The sequence below is a fragment of the Pseudorasbora parva genome, chromosome 19, assembly GCF_024679245.1.
Source record: "Pseudorasbora parva isolate DD20220531a chromosome 19, ASM2467924v1, whole genome shotgun sequence".
NCBI classification, from domain to species: domain Eukaryota; kingdom Metazoa; phylum Chordata; class Actinopteri; order Cypriniformes; family Gobionidae; genus Pseudorasbora; species Pseudorasbora parva.
In genome coordinates, this window is record NC_090190.1 from 44,142,220 (window position 1) to 44,160,938 (window position 18,719).

At 46.1% G+C, this 18,719-nt stretch overlaps 1 protein-coding gene across 1 annotated transcript in view; it reads left to right on the plus strand.

Annotated features, from left to right (window-relative positions):
* Positions 1-18,293, plus strand: part of LOC137047624 (adhesion G protein-coupled receptor B1-like) — a 19,909-nt gene extending 1,616 nt beyond the window's left edge. Inside the window, exons 2-31 of the mRNA XM_067425418.1 lie at positions 1,177-1,996; positions 3,500-3,649; positions 3,734-3,829; positions 4,171-4,335; positions 4,994-5,158; positions 5,245-5,409; positions 5,991-6,155; positions 6,236-6,337; positions 6,425-6,531; positions 7,243-7,437; positions 8,552-8,620; positions 8,890-8,998; positions 9,087-9,230; positions 9,331-9,406; positions 9,654-9,756; positions 9,901-9,944; positions 10,664-10,787; positions 11,665-11,768; positions 11,913-12,015; positions 12,960-13,110; positions 13,217-13,286; positions 13,403-13,555; positions 13,868-14,039; positions 14,117-14,212; positions 14,822-14,858; positions 14,968-15,593; positions 15,678-15,713; positions 15,803-15,907; positions 16,427-16,477; positions 16,559-18,293. Of these exons, the coding sequence (XP_067281519.1) occupies positions 1,291-1,996; positions 3,500-3,649; positions 3,734-3,829; positions 4,171-4,335; positions 4,994-5,158; positions 5,245-5,409; positions 5,991-6,155; positions 6,236-6,337; positions 6,425-6,531; positions 7,243-7,437; positions 8,552-8,620; positions 8,890-8,998; positions 9,087-9,230; positions 9,331-9,406; positions 9,654-9,756; positions 9,901-9,944; positions 10,664-10,787; positions 11,665-11,768; positions 11,913-12,015; positions 12,960-13,110; positions 13,217-13,286; positions 13,403-13,555; positions 13,868-14,039; positions 14,117-14,212; positions 14,822-14,858; positions 14,968-15,593; positions 15,678-15,713; positions 15,803-15,907; positions 16,427-16,477; positions 16,559-16,756 (4,587 nt within the window). The 5' untranslated portion in view covers positions 1,177-1,290 and the 3' untranslated portion in view covers positions 16,757-18,293. The remainder of the gene's footprint in view (positions 1-1,176; positions 1,997-3,499; positions 3,650-3,733; positions 3,830-4,170; positions 4,336-4,993; positions 5,159-5,244; positions 5,410-5,990; positions 6,156-6,235; positions 6,338-6,424; positions 6,532-7,242; positions 7,438-8,551; positions 8,621-8,889; positions 8,999-9,086; positions 9,231-9,330; positions 9,407-9,653; positions 9,757-9,900; positions 9,945-10,663; positions 10,788-11,664; positions 11,769-11,912; positions 12,016-12,959; positions 13,111-13,216; positions 13,287-13,402; positions 13,556-13,867; positions 14,040-14,116; positions 14,213-14,821; positions 14,859-14,967; positions 15,594-15,677; positions 15,714-15,802; positions 15,908-16,426; positions 16,478-16,558) is intronic.
* Positions 18,294-18,719: the final 426 nt, after the last annotated feature.

Here is an 18,719-nt window from a genome sequence, read left to right on the forward strand (position 1 = left end):
GTTCAGGAAATCATACATAGACTCGCTCCAACTGAACACAGACACTTTACTTTATTCAAGCTTTAGTCTTATTAGCCACAAATTAATGATCTATAAATTCTTACATTAAGAAACATTTACTAGACAAGCAAAAGTAATTGTCTTGTTTTGGGGAAAATAACTCTAAATGAAGAGAGTTTTTGCTTAAAATAAGATAAATAATCTGCCAATGGGGTGAGAAAAATAATCTTAATTCAAACAGAAAACAAGATTATTTTCCTCACCCCATTGGCAGATTATTTATCTTATTTTAAGCAAAAACTCTCTTCATTTTGAGTTATTTTCCCCAAAACAAGACAATTACTTTTGCTTGTCTAGTAAATGTTTCTTAATGTAAGAATTTTAGATATTTTGATTAGAAACAAGACAAAGATACTGAGGAAGAAGAGCATTTTTTGCAGTCTCACAGCTGCACTCTCTCTCTCTTTCAGCTCGACGCTGAATGAGTGTCTTTGAGCGAAAGAGAGAGATGCGCCAGAAGTTCTGGAATAGACACACACTGTCCACACACACACACACACACACACACACACACACACACATACACACAGCACCTGTAGCTATGGCAACAACTCTCCAAGAGAAAGTTCTGCATTGAGGGAGGAGTGAGCGTCACTGCGGAAACGTCCATCTCTCGCCCTGTAAGAATCTCGGCCGCGCTGAACTTCCGTGGGAGCGAGCTGAGTCTTCACGGACGTCAGTTTGACGCAATCGCTCTGCCACGTGTGAAAGCGTGGGCAGCAGAGAACGAGAGAGCGAGAGAACGAGAGAGCGAGGCTGAGAGATTCCTGTGAAGGCTGTAATTATAGTCTGAGTGTTGCATTAGTTCTCTCGTTCTCCTATGCACACTAATGGAGGGCACGGCTCTCAAATACAGATATGATTCAGGTGCCAGACCTGCTCCGGTGCGCAAAATAATCTGCCTATCCAGTGAGCTAAATAATATCACGTTTTAATCAAAACAATTAAGCTTATTTTATGCAAAAACTCATTTTGAGTTATTCTTTCCCTTGACAAGACAATTACTTTTGCTTGTCTAGTAAATACTTCTTGTTTTAAGAATGTTTTAGATGTTTGGACTAGAAATAATACTGAGTGAGAAATAAACGCTGTATCCCTTCTGTTTGTTTCCTCTAGGATATGTCCCAATAAGTCAAGTGAAGAATCAAACCCTCCATCCGTATTCATCGCAGTGAAGAGAACAGAATAACCCGTCTCAACTCGTATATCAGGTCCTCCGGCAGCGAGATCATGGAGTGGCGGTTCGTCCCATTGGCGATATGTATGTGTGTGATGTTCACCCCGGGCACCTCTACGCCCTCCGGACCGGCCTCGGCCACCTGTGCCACTCTGGAGCAAAGCCGCTTCTTCGGCGTGTTCTCCTCTAAGACGGCCCTTCCGTCATCTCCGTGCTCCTGGACCCTCCAGAACCCCGATCCTCGCCGCTACACCGTCTACATGAAGATCACCAAGCCTGCTCAGACCTGCACGCCTCGCCAGATCCGCACCTTCCAGTTCGACTCGTTCGTGGAAACCTCCCGCACGTACCTGGGCATGGAGAGCTTCGACGAGGTGGTGCGGCTGTGCGACTCGTCCTCCACCGTGGCCTACCTGGAGTCCAGCAAACAGTTCCTGCAGATGCGGAAGGTGACGCCTCGTCTGGCTCTGGAGACCGCGGTGGAAGGCCAGGAGACGGATGAGGGCAGCCAGTTTAACGCCGAGTTTCTGGTGGTGGGGAAGAGGAATCCCAGTATGCCCGCCTGTGAGATGCTTTGCCAATGGCTGGAGGATTGCCTGGCCACCAGCACCCACGGGAACCCCTGCGGCATCATGATAACCCCCTGCCAGTGCTGGGAGCCGCCCAAGAGGAGGCCAGGCGGATGCTACCGGGGCGGAGTCTACGTGGAGAAGTGCACACCCACCGCCAGAGACAGCCAGCGCGACGCCGAAATCATGAGTAAGTGTGTGTGTGTGTGTGAGAGAAACAGTGTTGCCACAGTTACTTTTAAAAAGTAATCTGATAACTGATTACTCCTTTAAAAAGTAACTTAGTTACTTTACAGATTACTTGATTTTAAAAGTAACTAAGTAAGACTACAAGTAACTTTATTAGTTACATTCAGCAGCTGCCGCCTCAACACAGAAATGACGACCGGTTCTGCCAACACTCACTTTATTGGAAGTGCATTTTAAACACTAACGTCTACAATGTATCTCCTGACATTTAAAGTTGAAATTAAAAAATATTTCCTGAAAAAATACCAGAGACACAAGAAGAAAGCAAAAAATATATTTTTTTACTTAGGAAAATGACACAACGCCGAGATCATGCATAAGTGCGAGAGAGAGAGCGATACAAAAGTCAGTAAATTTATATGTGCGCCAGACAAGAAAAAAACTTGTGGATGTTGTTCGTGCTCCACTAAAGCGATCAATGCCCCATACTTGAGGTTGTCATAGCAACCCGCCGGTCTCCAAAACCACCCCATCCAAAGCGCGCCTCGGGTGTTAGAGCCAGTTCACCCTTTCAATGCTCGAGTCAAGCGGCGTCCTGGCATTTGGCCTTAAAAGCTCCTTTTTGTTTAGAAAGGTTTCAAAACCGCTTGTTTTGTCTGAAAGATTTTTCGCCCTGCTGTTACAGAGGCAGCCTCTTTGACATCTAACCTACATTTACGACAAAACAATGCCGCATCGATAGCTCTCAGGCAGATTAGAGGACTCCATTATACTGGTGAAGTTAAGACAGAGTTGACCAGCAGTTAACTTCTCTTAACGTTTGAAGAATGATACAATGTAACGTTCCCTTAACGTTTGAAGAATGATACAATGTAACGTTCTCTTAACGTTTGAAGAATGATACAATGTAACGTTCCCTTAACGTTTGAAGAATGATACAATGTAACGTTCCCTTAATGTTTGAAGAATGATACAATGTAACGTTCCCTTAACGTTTGAAGAATGATACAATGTAACGTTCTCTTAACGTTTGAAGAATGATACAATGTAACGTTCCCTTAACGTTTGAAGAATGATACAATGTAACGTTCCCTTAATGTTTGAAGAATGATACAATGTAACGTTCCCTTAACGTTTGAAGAATGATACAATGTAACGTTCTCTTAACGTTTGAAGAATGACACAATGTAACGTTCTCTTAACGTTTGAAGAATGATACAATGTAACGTTCTCTTAACGTTTGAAGAATGATACAATGTAACGTTCCCTTAACGTTTGAAGAATGATACAATGTAACGTTTTCTTAACGTTTGAAGAATGACACAATGTAACAACAGTGTTAAAATAAAACAGCGTTGTTGATTAAGAGCCTTGAGCGATGGTCACTAAGCTCACAGTTATTATGCTCATATAGCAGCATTATGGTTCCTCATGTGGAGTGAATGTTCTCTCCTCCACCCCCTCAGCATTACTCATCGGTGTGTGTGTTTGTGTGTGTGTGCAGGAGGCTGGAGCGGGTGGGGCCGCTGGTCTGAGTGCAGCACCGAGTGTGGCGGCGGAGCCCAGGTGCGGAGCCGAGCGTGTCAGTCTGAGGATGGCGTCTGTGAGGGCGTGGTGGAGGAGGGACGGTCCTGCAACCCTCAGCCCTGCATCGGTCAGTTCCACCTCCAGAAATGTCCCCGCATGTGAATGCCAGAGCGCATCGATCTTACACCTGGGTTTGTGTTGATCTGTGCAGGTCAAGTCCGGCAGAGAAGCCAAGGTCTGCGGTCCATCATCGGCCAGCGGAGGGATTCTGACGGAACCATCATGGCAAACCAGGGCCCTCAGAAAGGTGTGTGTCGCAACACTAACAAGCACTAATGTCAAAAAATAATCATATTTCTGTTCGGAAACAAGAAACAAGATTTCAATCAGAAATAAGATTATTTCTCTCACCCCATTGGCAGATCATTTTGCCTGTTTTAAGCAAAAACTCACTTCATTTAGATTTTATTTTCAACAAAACAAGAACAAATACCTCATGTCGTTTTACTGATCTAGTAAATGCATCTTGATTTAAGATCATTTAGATATTCAGACTAGAAACAAGACAAAATGACTGAGTAAGAAGAGCATTTTTTGCGGTGTTGTGCTAAATCAAACTTATGCTCGTGTGTGTGTGTGTGTGTGCAGAAGAGACCCAGCAGGACACATGGTCATCCTGGGGTGTGTGTTCTGTGAGTTGTGGTGAAGGCTGGCAAACCCGCACTCGTTCCTGCATGATGTCCGCTCACAGCGTCCAATGCACCGGCCCTTTAAGAGAGAACCGTCCATGCAACAACACCGCCGTCTGCCCAGGTACTTCACATCACATGACCGAAGTCTACCGAAGTCTACCGAAGTCTACCGAAGTGCTGCACAGAGTAGACACAAACAGGACAGTCAACACGATTACAACCAGTGATGCCAGTAACGCGTTACTCTAATCTGACGACTTTTCCCAGTAACGAGTGATCTAACGCGTTACTATTTCCAAACCAGTAATCAGATTAAAGCTGATTTAATTAATGCATTAAATTAAAAGAGACCATTGCATGGCAAGTCACGGAATATTAAATGCATGGGTGAAGTAATATGTTTTAAGAGTAGACTTAAAGATGAACAAAGTTGAGGCAGCTCGAATATGATTTGGTAACTATTCCACAGCTTAGGGCCAATAAGAGAAAAAGCACAAGTTTTTGAGAACTCGTAACCCAGAATAAGATGCTCTTAGTGCTCTTTGAGGATAAGGATGTAGCGAGTCTGATTATGAAGAGCCAGTGCAGTGAAATCAAGCTGGTGTAATAGACTCGTTCGCCGCTGCATTCTGAGCCGACTGTGAACGCCAGAGATACGATTGAGCTGCACCGATATACAATGAGTTTCCGTAATCCGATCGAGATGCTACAGAAGCCACATGAGACCAGTTTGCTTTATTCTCGGGGTGAGTGATTGACTAATGTGCCGTTTTCTGCAGTGAATGGATTGTGGGACGAATGGGCTCCGTGGAGTTTGTGCTCATCCACATGTGGTCGTGGATACCGAGATCGCGTCCGTACCTGCAAACAGCCTCGCAATGGCGGAGAACCCTGCCGCGGACCCACAAAACAGACCAAATTCTGCAACATCGCGGTCTGCCCAGGTTAGTAATCTCAGCGCTATTCCTGATCCCACCACCAGATGGCTCTGTGCTCCTCAATAACAGCTTCATCCTTCCCATCTCCGCAGTGGACGGCTCCTGGAACGACTGGTCCTCATGGACTCCCTGCTCGTCCTCTTGCTCTAATGGGACGATGACGAGGACCCGAGAGTGTAACGGCCCATCGTACGGAGGATCCGAGTGCAGAGGAGAATGGCAAGAAACCAGCAACTGCTTCCTGAAAGACTGCCCAGGTACTAGTCGACACGAATGAAGCATGTTTGAGCAAGTGTTTTCTCATTGGCAAAATGTGCCTGTGGCAACAAGACCACAAAATACGGACCAATACGTGCATATCACTGCAGTTTCTGACAGAAATGACCACTAGAGGCAGCAAAACTGCATTTTTGATCATGTTTTTTTTCCCATGATCTATGATTTGTAAACGAACACATTTTGGAGTTAACCAGCTCCATATGTTCGGCTTTTCTGATATATTAAGCTCAATAGCTCAACTGGAACGAATCCCGTGAAGAACGAGTCTTGATAAAACGACACAAGCTAAAATGACATGGATGCAATTTTTCTGTTGTTAACACTATCGGGTCGGTTTAGGGTTTAGTGTGTGTGTACGTTAAAAAGCCAACGTAACAAAACATGCCAGATTCACAGACATCTGTTCCCAAGACAAAACTACGCTTTCAGCGCCACCCAGTGGACATTTCACTTTGAAACTCCATATTGGTGCGTATTTTGTGGTTTGCAAAAGCGTTGGCACATGTAGAGACCAGGCTGAGGTGTTGAAGAGAAACTCAGGTGTGTTGTCTCCCTCTAGTGGATGGCAGATGGCTGCTGTGGAGCTCATGGGCCGGCTGCAGTAAGTCCTGTGGTGGAGGACATCAGCTCCGGACCAGAGTGTGTGAAGGACCTTTATTTGACGGAAAGCCCTGCAACGGTGATAAGAGAGAGATGCGAAACTGCAACGAGAAGCGCTGCCCAGGTGAAAGCTCAAACTAGATGTTTAACCTCCAGCACTGATTTATTTTTTTGAGGCAGAGATTGTAATAAAGTGTTTTCCAGAGCCCCATGAGATCTGCGGAGAGGAGAACTATGGCAGTGTGGTGTGGAAGAGGACGCCGGCGGGTGATACGGCAGCTTTTCCTTGCCCTTCTGACGCCACAGGTACGGATCTGACATCTTAGGCTTATATTCGGCTCTGATGAAGCCTGATCTGACTGGCATTAACCCTGATTATCCCGACTCCTGCAGGCCTGATCCTCCGCAGATGCACACTGGATGCTGTGGGTCTGGCCTTCTGGGAAAACCCAACTCACATCAAATGTGTTTCCAAGGAATTCCAGGACATCCAAATCCTGGTGAGTACCAGCAATCAAATACTAGTCCTTGCCCTAAAGGGTTAGGTCACCCAGAAAGGACAATTCAGTCATTAATTCCTCAACAGACCTCCGTCATCTTCACACACAGATGAAGATATTAGTGTTGAAATCCGATGGCTCAGAAAGGCCTTCATTGACACCAATGTCATTTCCTCTCTCAAGACCCATAAAGGCACTAAAGACGTCGTTACAAAGCCCATCTCACTACAGCGGCTCTACAATCATTGATGAAGAGGCCAGAAGAGTTTCAGAACAAAGCTTCGAACCGTTATGAGTCAGTGAATCGATTCATGATTCGGATCACCAAAGTGATTTCAGCCGTTTGACTCACTGACTCATAACGGTTCGGAGCTTTGTTCTGAAATCGGCCATCACTATATAAGTCGTTATTTAGTGTTTTTGCGCACTAACTCTATTCTGGCCTCTTCATCAATGATTGTAGAGCCGCTGTAGTGAGATGGGCTTTGTAACAACGTCTTTAGTGCCTTTATGGGTCTTGAGAGAGGAAATGACATTGGTGTCAATGAAGGCCTTTCTGAGCCATCGGATTTCAACACTAATATCTTCATCTGTGTGTGAAGATGAGCGGAGGTCTGACGGCTTTCCAACCACATGTAGAATTATCATTTTTTGTATGAGCTTACCTCTAACCGTGGTATAAAGCGTCCTAAACCTGCTTGTGGTCCCCAGACGCGCGATCACCTGAGCCAGTCTCAGAGCGGTCAGCAGGTGGATGGGGTCAGTGAGGTCCTCTATAAGCTCCGGATGGCCTCAGGAGACAGCACGAAGTACAGCGGAGACCTTCTGGCGGTGATGGAGGTCCTGAGGAACAGCACTGACATCTTCAGAGGCGCGAAGATGGGCCTGAGCCACCAGGATGTGGAGGTACCCAATCAGGACCATAGAGACCGAAAGACACGCACACCGCAAAGAACGCTCGTCTTACTTTAGTATTTGTGTCCAAACGTCTAAAAATACAATTACATTAAGAAGCATTTACTAGACAAGAGTTTTTGCTTAAAATAAGATAAATAATCTGCCAATGGGGTGAGAATAATAATCTTGTTTTCTGTTTGAATTAAGATTATTTTTCTCACCCCATTGGCAGATTATTTATCTTATTTTAAGCAAAAACTCTCTTCATTTTGAGTTATTTTCCCCAAAACAAGACAATTACTTTTGCTTGTCTAGTAAATACTTCTTAATGTAATTGTATTTTTAGATATTTCAGCTTAAAAAGTTGAAACAAGACAAAAAATACTATGTAAGAAAAGCATTTTTTTGCAGTGTGTGGGAGAAACAAACCAATCGTTAGCTCTCTATTGCGGGAAGCGGCCTCCGTCATTTCTGACCTATAACATAAAACAGAACAACGTCTAAAAGCTGATATGAGACGAGGTGTGCAGAAACAAGCTGAAAACACAGAGCTAAGTGTTTATAAGCTGCCGACCTCACGAGCGTTCACGGAGACAGAAGTGGACACAGGCAGTAAGGGACGCTTCAGCCGGAGAATGGGTCCGTTGGGGATCTGACACTCAGTGTGTGTGTGTGTAGTCTGCGGTAAACATGCTGTCAAATATCAGTCCAGTGTAAAGTCTTAGGCTCGTTAGTATTGTCACCCCTTAAAATGTTTCTAAGGCAGTTATTTCTATATTTTGCAGTAGTGTCTCAGTAGGTTTTGCCATTAATTGTGTTAATCCATGATTTCACCTACTGCAGACTATACACACACTGAGTGTCAGATCCCAAACGGACCCATTCTCCGGCTGAAGGTTCCCGTATTATTGCCTGTGTCCACTTCTGTCTCCGTGAACGCTCGCTTAAGACAGCTCTGATTTGTCATAAGTCCGAAATGACAAGGCGAACGCTTCACGCAATGAAGTCAAAGGAGAGCGTTGTAACCCCAGTGGTATAATCTCTTTCTGTATTGGGAAAGTGTGTGTGTGTGTGTGTGTGTGTGTGTATCTGATCGTAAAACCTTTATTTGTGTGTTCCACAGAACTTCGCTCACACCATCAGTAACTTACTGCATGAGACGCACCGGGAGAAATGGGACGACGCTCAGCTGGTGAGTGTGTGTGTGTGTGTGTGTGTGTGTGTGTGTGTGTGTGTGTGTGTGTGTGTGTGTGTGTGTGTGTGTGTGTGTGTGTGTGTGTGTGTGTGTGTGTGTGTGTGTGTGTGTGTGTGTGTATGAAGCTGACGTGTGTGTCCTCACACATGCACATCTCCATACCAAATAAAGAAGTGGAGCAATCGAGCGCGCCCACATGCCAATCTGTGACACACACTCTCTCACACACACACACACTAATGAATCAGTGCTGTGTTCTTCCGCAGATGGGCGCGAGCGTTAAGGAGTTCTTCAGTCTGGTGGAGAATTTCATCGACATGATCGGCCGTCAGATGAGAGATTTCCAGGACATTTACGAGGTCACTGAGAATCTGGGTGAGTGTGGACGCCTGCGTGTGTGTGAGCGTGTGTGTGTATGTGTGTGTGTGAGTGTGTGTCTGACTTGTCTTCTGCCGTCCCTCAGAGCTGAGTGTCCAGAAGCGTCCGCGAACTATGACCTCTGACCTGACCTTCCCCATGAAGGGCTGGCGTGGGATGATCGACTGGGTCCGCAGTTCAGAAGAAAAGATCACAGTGTCCCGCAACGCCCTGAGTCTAGACGTGCCAGGTACACACACACACACACACACACACACACACACACACACACACACACACACACTGAGATGTGTGTTCTGAGGCTAATCCGGCTCTGAATGTGTGTGTAGATGCTGAGCAGAGCACAGGGTTTGTCACCGGGATCGTTCTCTACAGGAATCTGGGTCCCATCCTGTCCTTACAGAGGTAAACACACACACACACACGCACACACACACACACACACACACACACACACACACACACACACACACACACACACACACACACACACACACACACACAATCTACTGATTTACAAGCTTCTGCATTTCTAGACAAAAATAAATTGAGTCTACTTATGAATTTTCCTCAAATGCATTTCAGCACAAAGAGATAATCAATAACTGATCAATCACTGATTCTGATCAATCGATGATCTCTGTCTCCATAGCAACAGCACGCTGCTCAACTCAAAGGTTGTCACGGTAACGGTGAAGCCCAATCCAGGTTTCCTGTCGGCCCCGGTCGAGATCGAGTTCCCTCACCTGCACAATGTGAGTCAGCGCGCACGTGTGTGTGTGTGTGTGTGTGTGTGTGTGTGTGTGTGTGTGTGTGTGTGTGTGTGTGTGTGTGTGTCTGGTTAAGAACATGGAGAAAGTGACATATGACACAGCCTAACTCTCTCTCTCTCTCTGCAGGGCACCGTTAATGAGACCTGCATCGCCTGGGACGAGAGCGAGAGGTGGGTGGACCACTTGTGATTTCTGTGTGTGTGTGTGTGTGTGTGTGTGTGTGTGTGAGTGTGTTGTCACAGCTCTAAAGGTCACACACTCTCATCTGCCCTCGTACACTGTGTCATCTCCACACCTCCTGACAGCCGCCAATCATATTCAAATGAGTCTCCGCCCACATCCCACGCATCACTAATGACCTCATGAATATTCACAGCCATTCAAAAACCTTTCAGAAGTTTTAGCATCCACTGCCCACACAAACACTGACACACACACACACACACACACACACACACACACACACACACACACACACACACACACACACACACACACTCACACACACACACAGTGCAGTCAGATCAATCATATTATTACTAGATATTAAGTGTATTTTATTGTAATGTATTCAGCTTGACTGATCACAGTATTGGCCAATCAGCACACAGAACCACAACTATCAACTTTGTATTTCTATTTTTATCTGATATTTTGCTCTTGTGTCACTGAACCACCTGCAACCAGACACAGAGAGAGTGTGTGTGTGTGTGTGTCTAATATATAATACATTTAATTGCACTGGATTATGCATGAAGAATATTATCTTTATGGTTATGAATGTCAAACAGTGCGCTGTGAGAGTGTGTGAGCTGCTCTGCTGTGTGTGTGTGAGAGAGGGTTTATTTCAGAGTGTATCTAACGTGTGCTTGTGTTTGTGTGCGCGCAGCGCGTCCCTGCTCGGCTCCTGGTCCGCGCGCGGCTGCAGATCGGTCACGCGCGACTCCAGCACCACATGCGTGTGTGACGGACTGTCCACGTTCGCCCTGATCGCGCGACCAAACCCCGATTCGGTAAGTGTTCATCATCTCCGGACCTTCTGTCTGTGTGTGTGTGTGTGTGTGTGTGTGTGTGTGTGTGTGTGTGTGTGTGTGTGTGTGTGTGTGTGTGCTAGTGAAATGAAGCGGTAACCGAACAGCATCGATTAGCCGTGTTTCTCATCGCTTGATCGGATGTGATTTTCTTTCATGTGATTTTTTTTTTTTTAATTTATATGGTAATGCTGATTTGATTGACAGCTGATCGATGACACGGTGTTGTGATCGATCAGGAAATCTGATGATCAATAATGTAGATCTGATCGTCTTTCCTTCGTGTGTGTGTGTGTTTGCTTTAATGCGTTTATAGATGCGCTCCGTTGTTTTTGATCTTTTTTGGTGCAGAAGCAGTTGCCATGGCAACCGCATCCGCAGCCTCGCGCTGTAACTCGGTTATCAGCACGAGAGGAAAAAACAGCGCTGCACTGCAACGCGACGCGCGCGCGCGCAAGACACAATGCGCCGTTTACGCGCAGTGTCCTGACGCGTCGCGCTGCAATAAACCTGTTACGCGCCTTCATTGTGCATTCTTATGATGAAGTGTTTAATTTCTCAAGGGCAAATGAAGGAGGGAATCAGTGTGTGTGTGCGAGTGTGTGTGTGTGTGTGTGTGTGTGTGTGTTCGCCACACACACACACACACACACACACACACACACACACACACACACTAATGTGGAGCGTCTCTCACCTTCACGTCTCCTTCAGCTGCCCTGTTTCTGCCAGTCATTCTGTCCTGAGGGACGTGTGTGTGTGTGTGTGTGTGTGTGTGTGTGTGTGTGTGTGTGTGTGTGTGTGTGTGTGTGTGTGTGTGTGTGTGTGTTCACACTGACGTTCCTGTGTTTCCTCACAGAACATGGACCGGTCTCTGTTGCCGTCGGTTACGATGATCGTGGGATGCGGCGTGTCGTCGCTCACCCTCCTCCTCCTCATCATCATCTACGTGTCCGTGTGGAAGTAAGAAATAATGCTTGACTTACTCGAGGGTTTTCCTCCTATATATGGTGCTCATGCATCGGTTGTATATTTGGCTTTATTGCGTTATATGGTTGTCCCCGGATCGGACGAACTGGATTTAACTGATTGTGTTGTTCTTCGCAGGTACATTCGCTCTGAGCGCTCAGTGATCCTGATCAACTTCTGTCTGTCCATCATCTGCTCCAACGCCCTCATTCTCATCAGCCAAACACAAGTGCGCAACAAGGTGAGGCCACCTGACCTCTCCTGACCCCGATCTGACCCTCACCCTGACCTCTCCTGACCCCAATCTGACCCTCACCCTGACCCTGACCTAGAGGTGGACTAATACACTTGAGTAAAAGTAAATGTGCTGCTGTTAAAATATTACTCCGGTACAAGTGAACAGATTTTTACTGCAGTAAAAGTACAGAAGTATTTGTTTTCAAAAGTACTTAAGTATCAAAAGTAAATGTCCTTCTTTATGTCGCCGCATTATTGTATTATAGTTGTCTAAATGCACATTATGCCATCATGGTTTAAGCCAGTCAGTGACGCTCCATCTGACACACTAGCAGACGACTAACTTAAACTCATTTAAATACTTGTAGAAAAGTTACAAAGCTGCTGTCACTTTAAGGCCGAATGCACGGATCCAATACACTGATACACATCTGATATTCTCACACTGTTCACCTTCACTGAAGACAGAATCAACTTTGTTTATGTCAATCCTCCACTAAATGAGCATTTGGACATCCGTCTTCTTCCATTTTGCTCTAAACTATAAATCAGTGTTTAATAAATGCTGTGAAATCATTGAACTTCACGAGACTCTACAAGAGTGATTCCTGAAAGGCTTTCTGCAAAAACCCAAACACCTTTTAAAGAAGAAAAAAATCATCACTGACTTTCAAAGCTGCGACAGAAACGACTTTCCACTTCGAGGACCTTGATAGAAATGTAGTGGAGTAAAGAGGACGATATTTGTCTTTCAGATGGAGTGAAGTTAAAGTCAGAAGATTACAGAAAAAATAATACTCCAGTAAAGCACAGAGACTCAAACAGTGAACTTCAGTACAGGACTCGAGGAGATGAGCTGAGGGACTGTCCAGCTCTGCTCTGCTCTGACCCTAACCCTGACCCTGACCTGACCTCACCCTGACCTCTCGTTCCGCCCCTCTCTCTCAGGTCATGTGTTCGCTGGTGGCCGCTCTGCTGCATTTCTTCTTCTTGTCCTCCTTCTGTTGGGTTCTGACCGAAGCGTGGCAGTCCTACATGGCTGTGACTGGCCGGCTGCGGAACCGCATCATCCGCAAGCGCTTCCTGTGCCTGGGCTGGGGTGAGTGTGTGTGTGTGTGTGAGAATGTGAGAGTGTGTGTGTGTAGATTCTGCTGCCTCTCTATGGTGATGGAGTCTAACTCTCTCTCTCTCTCTCTGGATCTCAGGTCTGCCCGCTTTAGTCGTCGCTGTGTCTGTGGGATTCACCAAAGCCAAAGGCTACGGCACCATGAACTAGTGAGTATTCCCCATCCCGATTCCTCCTTGTTTCGATCTGTCTCCATCTCGCTTCCTCCTTGTTTCGATCCGCCTCGCTCCGTCCTAACCCTCATGCATCTCCTCTTCTTCTGCAGTTGTTGGCTGTCTCTCGAGGGCGGACTCCTGTACTCATTCGTGGGTCCGGCGGCTGCTGTCGTTCTGGTCAATATGGTGATCGGGATTCTGGTTTTCAACAAGCTTGTGTCCAAGGACGGCATCACTGACGTCAAGCTGAAAGAGAGGGCTGGGTAAGAAATGCTGAACACACACACACACACACACACACACACACACACACACACACACTGCCCCTAAACCTACCAATCACAGGAAACATTTTGCATTTTTACTTTCTCATAAAAACTCCTCCTGTGTGATTTATAAGCCTTTTGTAAAGTGGGGCCATGGGTAATGTCCTCATATTTCACCCTCTCCTGTAATACCTGTGTCATACCCATGGCATTATACACATTTGAGTCCTGATATTCAATAAAAACAAGCACACACACACACACACACACACACCAGCCGGATGTTGTATTAACCGCTCTGTCCTGCAGGGCGTCGCTGTGGAGCTCCTGTGTGGTTCTCCCGCTCCTCGCTCTGACCTGGATGTCGGCTGTGTTGGCCATCACCGACCGCCGCTCCGCACTCTTCCAGATCCTCTTCGCAGTCTTCGACTCTCTGGAGGGATTCATCATCGTTATGGTGCACTGCATCCTGCGCCGAGAGGTCAGCACGCTCACGACACGCGTCTGTTTAGCATGTGTTAGAGTGTGCAAGAGCTCATAAATGTGTGTGTGTTACAGGTTCAGGAGGCGGTGAAATGCCGTGTGGTGGACCGTAAAGACGACGGGAATGGCGACTCCGGAAGCTCCCTGCAGAACGGCCACACGCAGCTCGTGGTGAGCGCACACGCAATGCACATGCAATTCTCCTGCGCTTTACATGCAACCTGGTCTCATTGACAAAACATAACTGTGGCAATGTTTTTGCAAACCACAAAAAACATACCTACAGGTAAATATGGCTGCAGGTACATATTATCTGACACACCAAGCTTGCTTGATAGCTCATTGCGATGCTGAAAGCTCGGGAACGAATCCCGTGAAAAACGAGTCATGATAAAAGACAAGCTACAAAAACATAAGCTACAATGAAACAGATACAATCTTATTTGCTTTTCTTAACACTATCGGGTTGGTTTAGGGTTTGGTGTGGGTGAAAAACTAACCTTTAGCACCACCCAGTGGACATTACACTGTGAAACTGCCGCGATATGCACATATTGGTAAGTATTTTGTGGTTTGCCACAGGTAGGGTTTTCCAATGAGACCAGACTGATTACATGCTAACGTTGACGATATTTTATATTCATTTATGTTGTTGCATTCTGTTGTCTGTTTTTACTGGAAAGCGCCTTATGCTCCGTTTGGCTGTTGTAAGGCGCTATATAAACAAAATTTTATTGATTGATTGATACTGAATTTCTCATCTTTGTTTCTTGTCTGCAGTCTGACTTTGAGAAGGATGCCGACTCAAACCGACCAGGTGAGGCTCATTGACAGCAAACACACCACACAGAATCTCGATGTGTTCTTACAGGTGATGATATGTGACTGATCCTCACGCTCACCTGTCTCTCTCTGCTTCCCTCCAGGTGGGATGAAGAGCTCCTCCGAGGAGAAGATGCCTCCTCCACAGCTTCCCCTGCCCCTCGGCCCAAACTTCCACACCCTTCCGTCCAATCCCAGCGGAAAGAGCCACATTCCTCCCGTTCCCGAATACTCCAGCCACACCCTCACCCTCCGGAGAGAGAAGGGCCACGGGGTCGACCCGTCCTGCGGAAAACCAGTGTATGTGTGTGAGAGCGAGCTCTTCAAGCAGCTGGATGTGGATCTGGCCCTCGCTCAGGCCGAAAGTTGCTGTCCGGATTATGTGCTCCTTCCCAACACCACCTCCACCCTCCGCGCCAAACCCAAAGAGGACTCCATTGGCTCCAGCAAATACAACATCAGCACCGAGCTCCCTCAGGCCCGTCTCATGCATCTGAGTGGAGGCTTCGCCGAACCGCAAGCCGCCTATGCCACCAAAACCCTCCCGGCCGACCGGGTCAGCGTATCCTACTCGGAGCGAGACTCACCCATCCAGAACATCCACAACATCTCCAGCGAGAGTCACGTGACCAGCAGTCTGGGAGACACCTTCGACTCCATGAACTCCATGATGTCCAAGAGCGAAACCATCTCCACCCTATCTATGAGCTCTTTGGAGGTCAGCGAGGGGGTAAGATATGCCATTTCCTCTTCCTAATGCACACTCATCTGATGATTTACCTGATGCTAAAGTGTGCCTGTTTCACTCTCACAGAGGCAGAAATCTCGTTATGCAGAACTGGATTTTGAGGTAATTGCTCACTTTCAGAGTTTTGTAGCGCTAATTAAATGTGCATCTGCAACAGTGCCGTATTAATCGTTGCCTTCTCTCTCATGTAGAAGATCATGCACACACGAAAACGCCATCAGAACATGTTCCAGGACCTCAACAGGAAGATGCATCACACAGAGAAGGACAGGGAGTCTCCAGCCTCTGACAGCAAGGTGAGCCGCTTAACAAGCAATCATGATTGGACTCTAATTGGATTGGAGGAAAATATAACAAAATTTGATTTGGCTGTACAGTCGCTCTGGAAAAAACGGTGATGTTATCAGCTCATTTCGGTTTCTCATATAGGGTTAATGTGGGCAGATCAATAATATAGTGGTTACAGTTAATTTAGTAATTCATTTTATTTGGATATTTAGTCGAAAAAGTTTAGTGGCAAGGAACCAAAAATCTCTTTTAAAGCATAATGGAGAAAAATAAACCCTGATTAACTGAGAAGGAAGATTATTTACAAAGCAATCTTTAGTGGCAGCGGTAATCGTCCTGCCATATTTGAAGCGAGGGGACGGCTTTGCAGCCTTAGCTAAATTCATGATACTAGATAATGATCTGAGATGAGATCTGAAAAATCAAAAGTATCACGCAAGAGACGGGTTTATTAAGGATAAACTCTCCCATGTTTGGTCCATGCTCTTCGGATCGATCATTAGATTAACGCTTTTTTCTCTCCACAGTCCGTCAGATGGAGTGTTTCCTCAGCTGGAAGTGACAAGACAAACCATAGCGTAAGTGTCCCAGTCTTTTGACGTTTTCTTACTCCCTGCTGACTAGGACATCTCTAACTCGTTCCCAATGTCTCTTTCCAGGATAAGCAGCAGGGGGCCATGGATCGTTCCTGGGAGAGCATGAGCCGGACTCAGGCGTCTCCTCCTGCCTGGGTCAGAAAGGACATGGAGCCTCTTCAGGCGTCTCCGCTGGATCTCCAGGGTGTGGAATGGGAGAAGGCCGGAGCCACAATCCCCCTCGTGGGCCAAGATATCATCGACCTGCAGACAGAGGTGTGAGGGAACAACATCTAACCCTGAACACCACGGTCTGCTTTTATTGGGAAATCTCTTTTTTGGGAAAGAGAGTGGAAATGAAAGGCTGAGCATGTGGAAGGCAGGGAGGTAGAGAAGAACCCGAGAGGGCGGCGCTGTACCCGTCTGTCATTTGAATACGTGTCTCCGGCTTCAGAAGTAGCTCTCCGCTCACGATAACACTGACCTCAGTCATTAGAAGGCGTCTGAAGGTTTTCCGAGATTCCGGTTGGTTCATCGAGAGCTTTTCCCAACACTCTTCCATCTGGTCCAGGAGGTGGCGTGGACTCCCGCCTGTGCCCTTTCATCCTCGGCTCGGTTTTGAGATGGGCGAATCTTCCCGCAGGAGGGTCGACTGCTCGAGTTTGGCTCGCCCTTCCAGAGCGATCTCTTCTTCGGTCGTATCCCATGAGCCTCTAGGGGGTGAGAGCTGTGCCGAACGGACACAGATAAACCGCTGTCGCTGTGGTGTTTGTCTTTAGCGCTTTGCGTGAAGCATTTCTGGACGCTTCCATTGAACTTTGGGGAAATAATTGTTCTGAAAACTTGAAAAAGACTATAAGAGCTGAGCATTTACTTGTCATGATTCCTGTTATTATTATTATTATTAATGTTATTCCTTTGTTCTTATAATCATGTTATGATTTTGGTTAATTCTGTTTATTTTCGAGTATTGTATGAAACTGTTCAGTCATTCCCGAACATTCCCGAAACAGCAGCAGAATGAAATATCCCAGCGTGAGCATTCTGGGTAATGTAGGCGGAGCAGCAGTGACTGTGTAGCCTTGGACTCTATGAGGACGAGCTGTTGTATCCTCCTCCGCTCCATTGGATCAGACCACTGTGTTCCCTCCATTCCCACCATTGGCTCTTTCTACGGCCTTGTGAACGAAACTCCAGCGCACGTTACGGAGCTCCTGTCTGCCTGTGAACTTCCGCAGAGCCGGTGGGAGAGAATCCCGGTGCATTATATATGCCAAACGTTTGCCTGGCATCAGTGCAATATGAGGACAAATGCTTGATGCCCAAGCAGGACTGACAAGAGAATCTTGTCAGGTTTTGTTAATCATTTTCAGAGTTTTATATCATCTTTATAGAGCCTCTAGAATCCTTTATGACAACACTGTTCACGGACTATATTAGCTATTAAATGAAGGACAACACAAGACGTTGTGTCTTGCTGCTAAAAGAACTTTCAGGAAAGAAAAATATAATATCTACAGAGAGTAATAGCCTAGAGATATATCTGACTGTGCTTCAGGAAAATGCCCTAGAGTTTTTTACTTGATTCCTCCATATTGCTGAGACACTGAGCCCTGTGTTGTCTAGTTTTATAAACCTGTTTGTCTCTCTGTGTGTGCTGATATCCTTCCTCGCGTCTCCAGTTTGAGGTTCCCGATGTCTGTCTGAATCTCCAGCAACACAGTCTCTCTGTGTGTTTTACCTCTTGTGATTGTACAGTTTTAAGAACAATAAGGTGAAAGTGTCTCGTTTCTAATAAAAATAAAATAATTTAAAATTACTGAGTGTCCTTCACTTTCCTGACTGAAAACGTGGAAGTGCAAAGATTAATGTTTTCAAACAGGTTTCCTGAAGACATCTTTCACTGGTCAGTCAAACAGATCTCAGTCCCGCCCTAAATGCATGTGATTGGTCGGGCCGGTCAAGCAAACGCATCATTTGATCTGTGGGTTAAACTGACACAGCTGTAATGATAGTAGTGTAAGGGGAAAGGCTGCTGAAGTAAGATCTTGTTCTTCGATCAATGTCTAAATTAGGGTAATTAACGTTAATAAAGTTTGTAATTATTTTTCCCAATAGGCATACACAGCAGCAACCCCAGTGTTAAATTAACTCTCTTCAGAGTGTATTTGAGTGCAGACTCAAGAGTGTTAAAAGTAACTCTAAAGCAGTGTTAAAGTTGATGAGATAATTAAGTGATGATTGA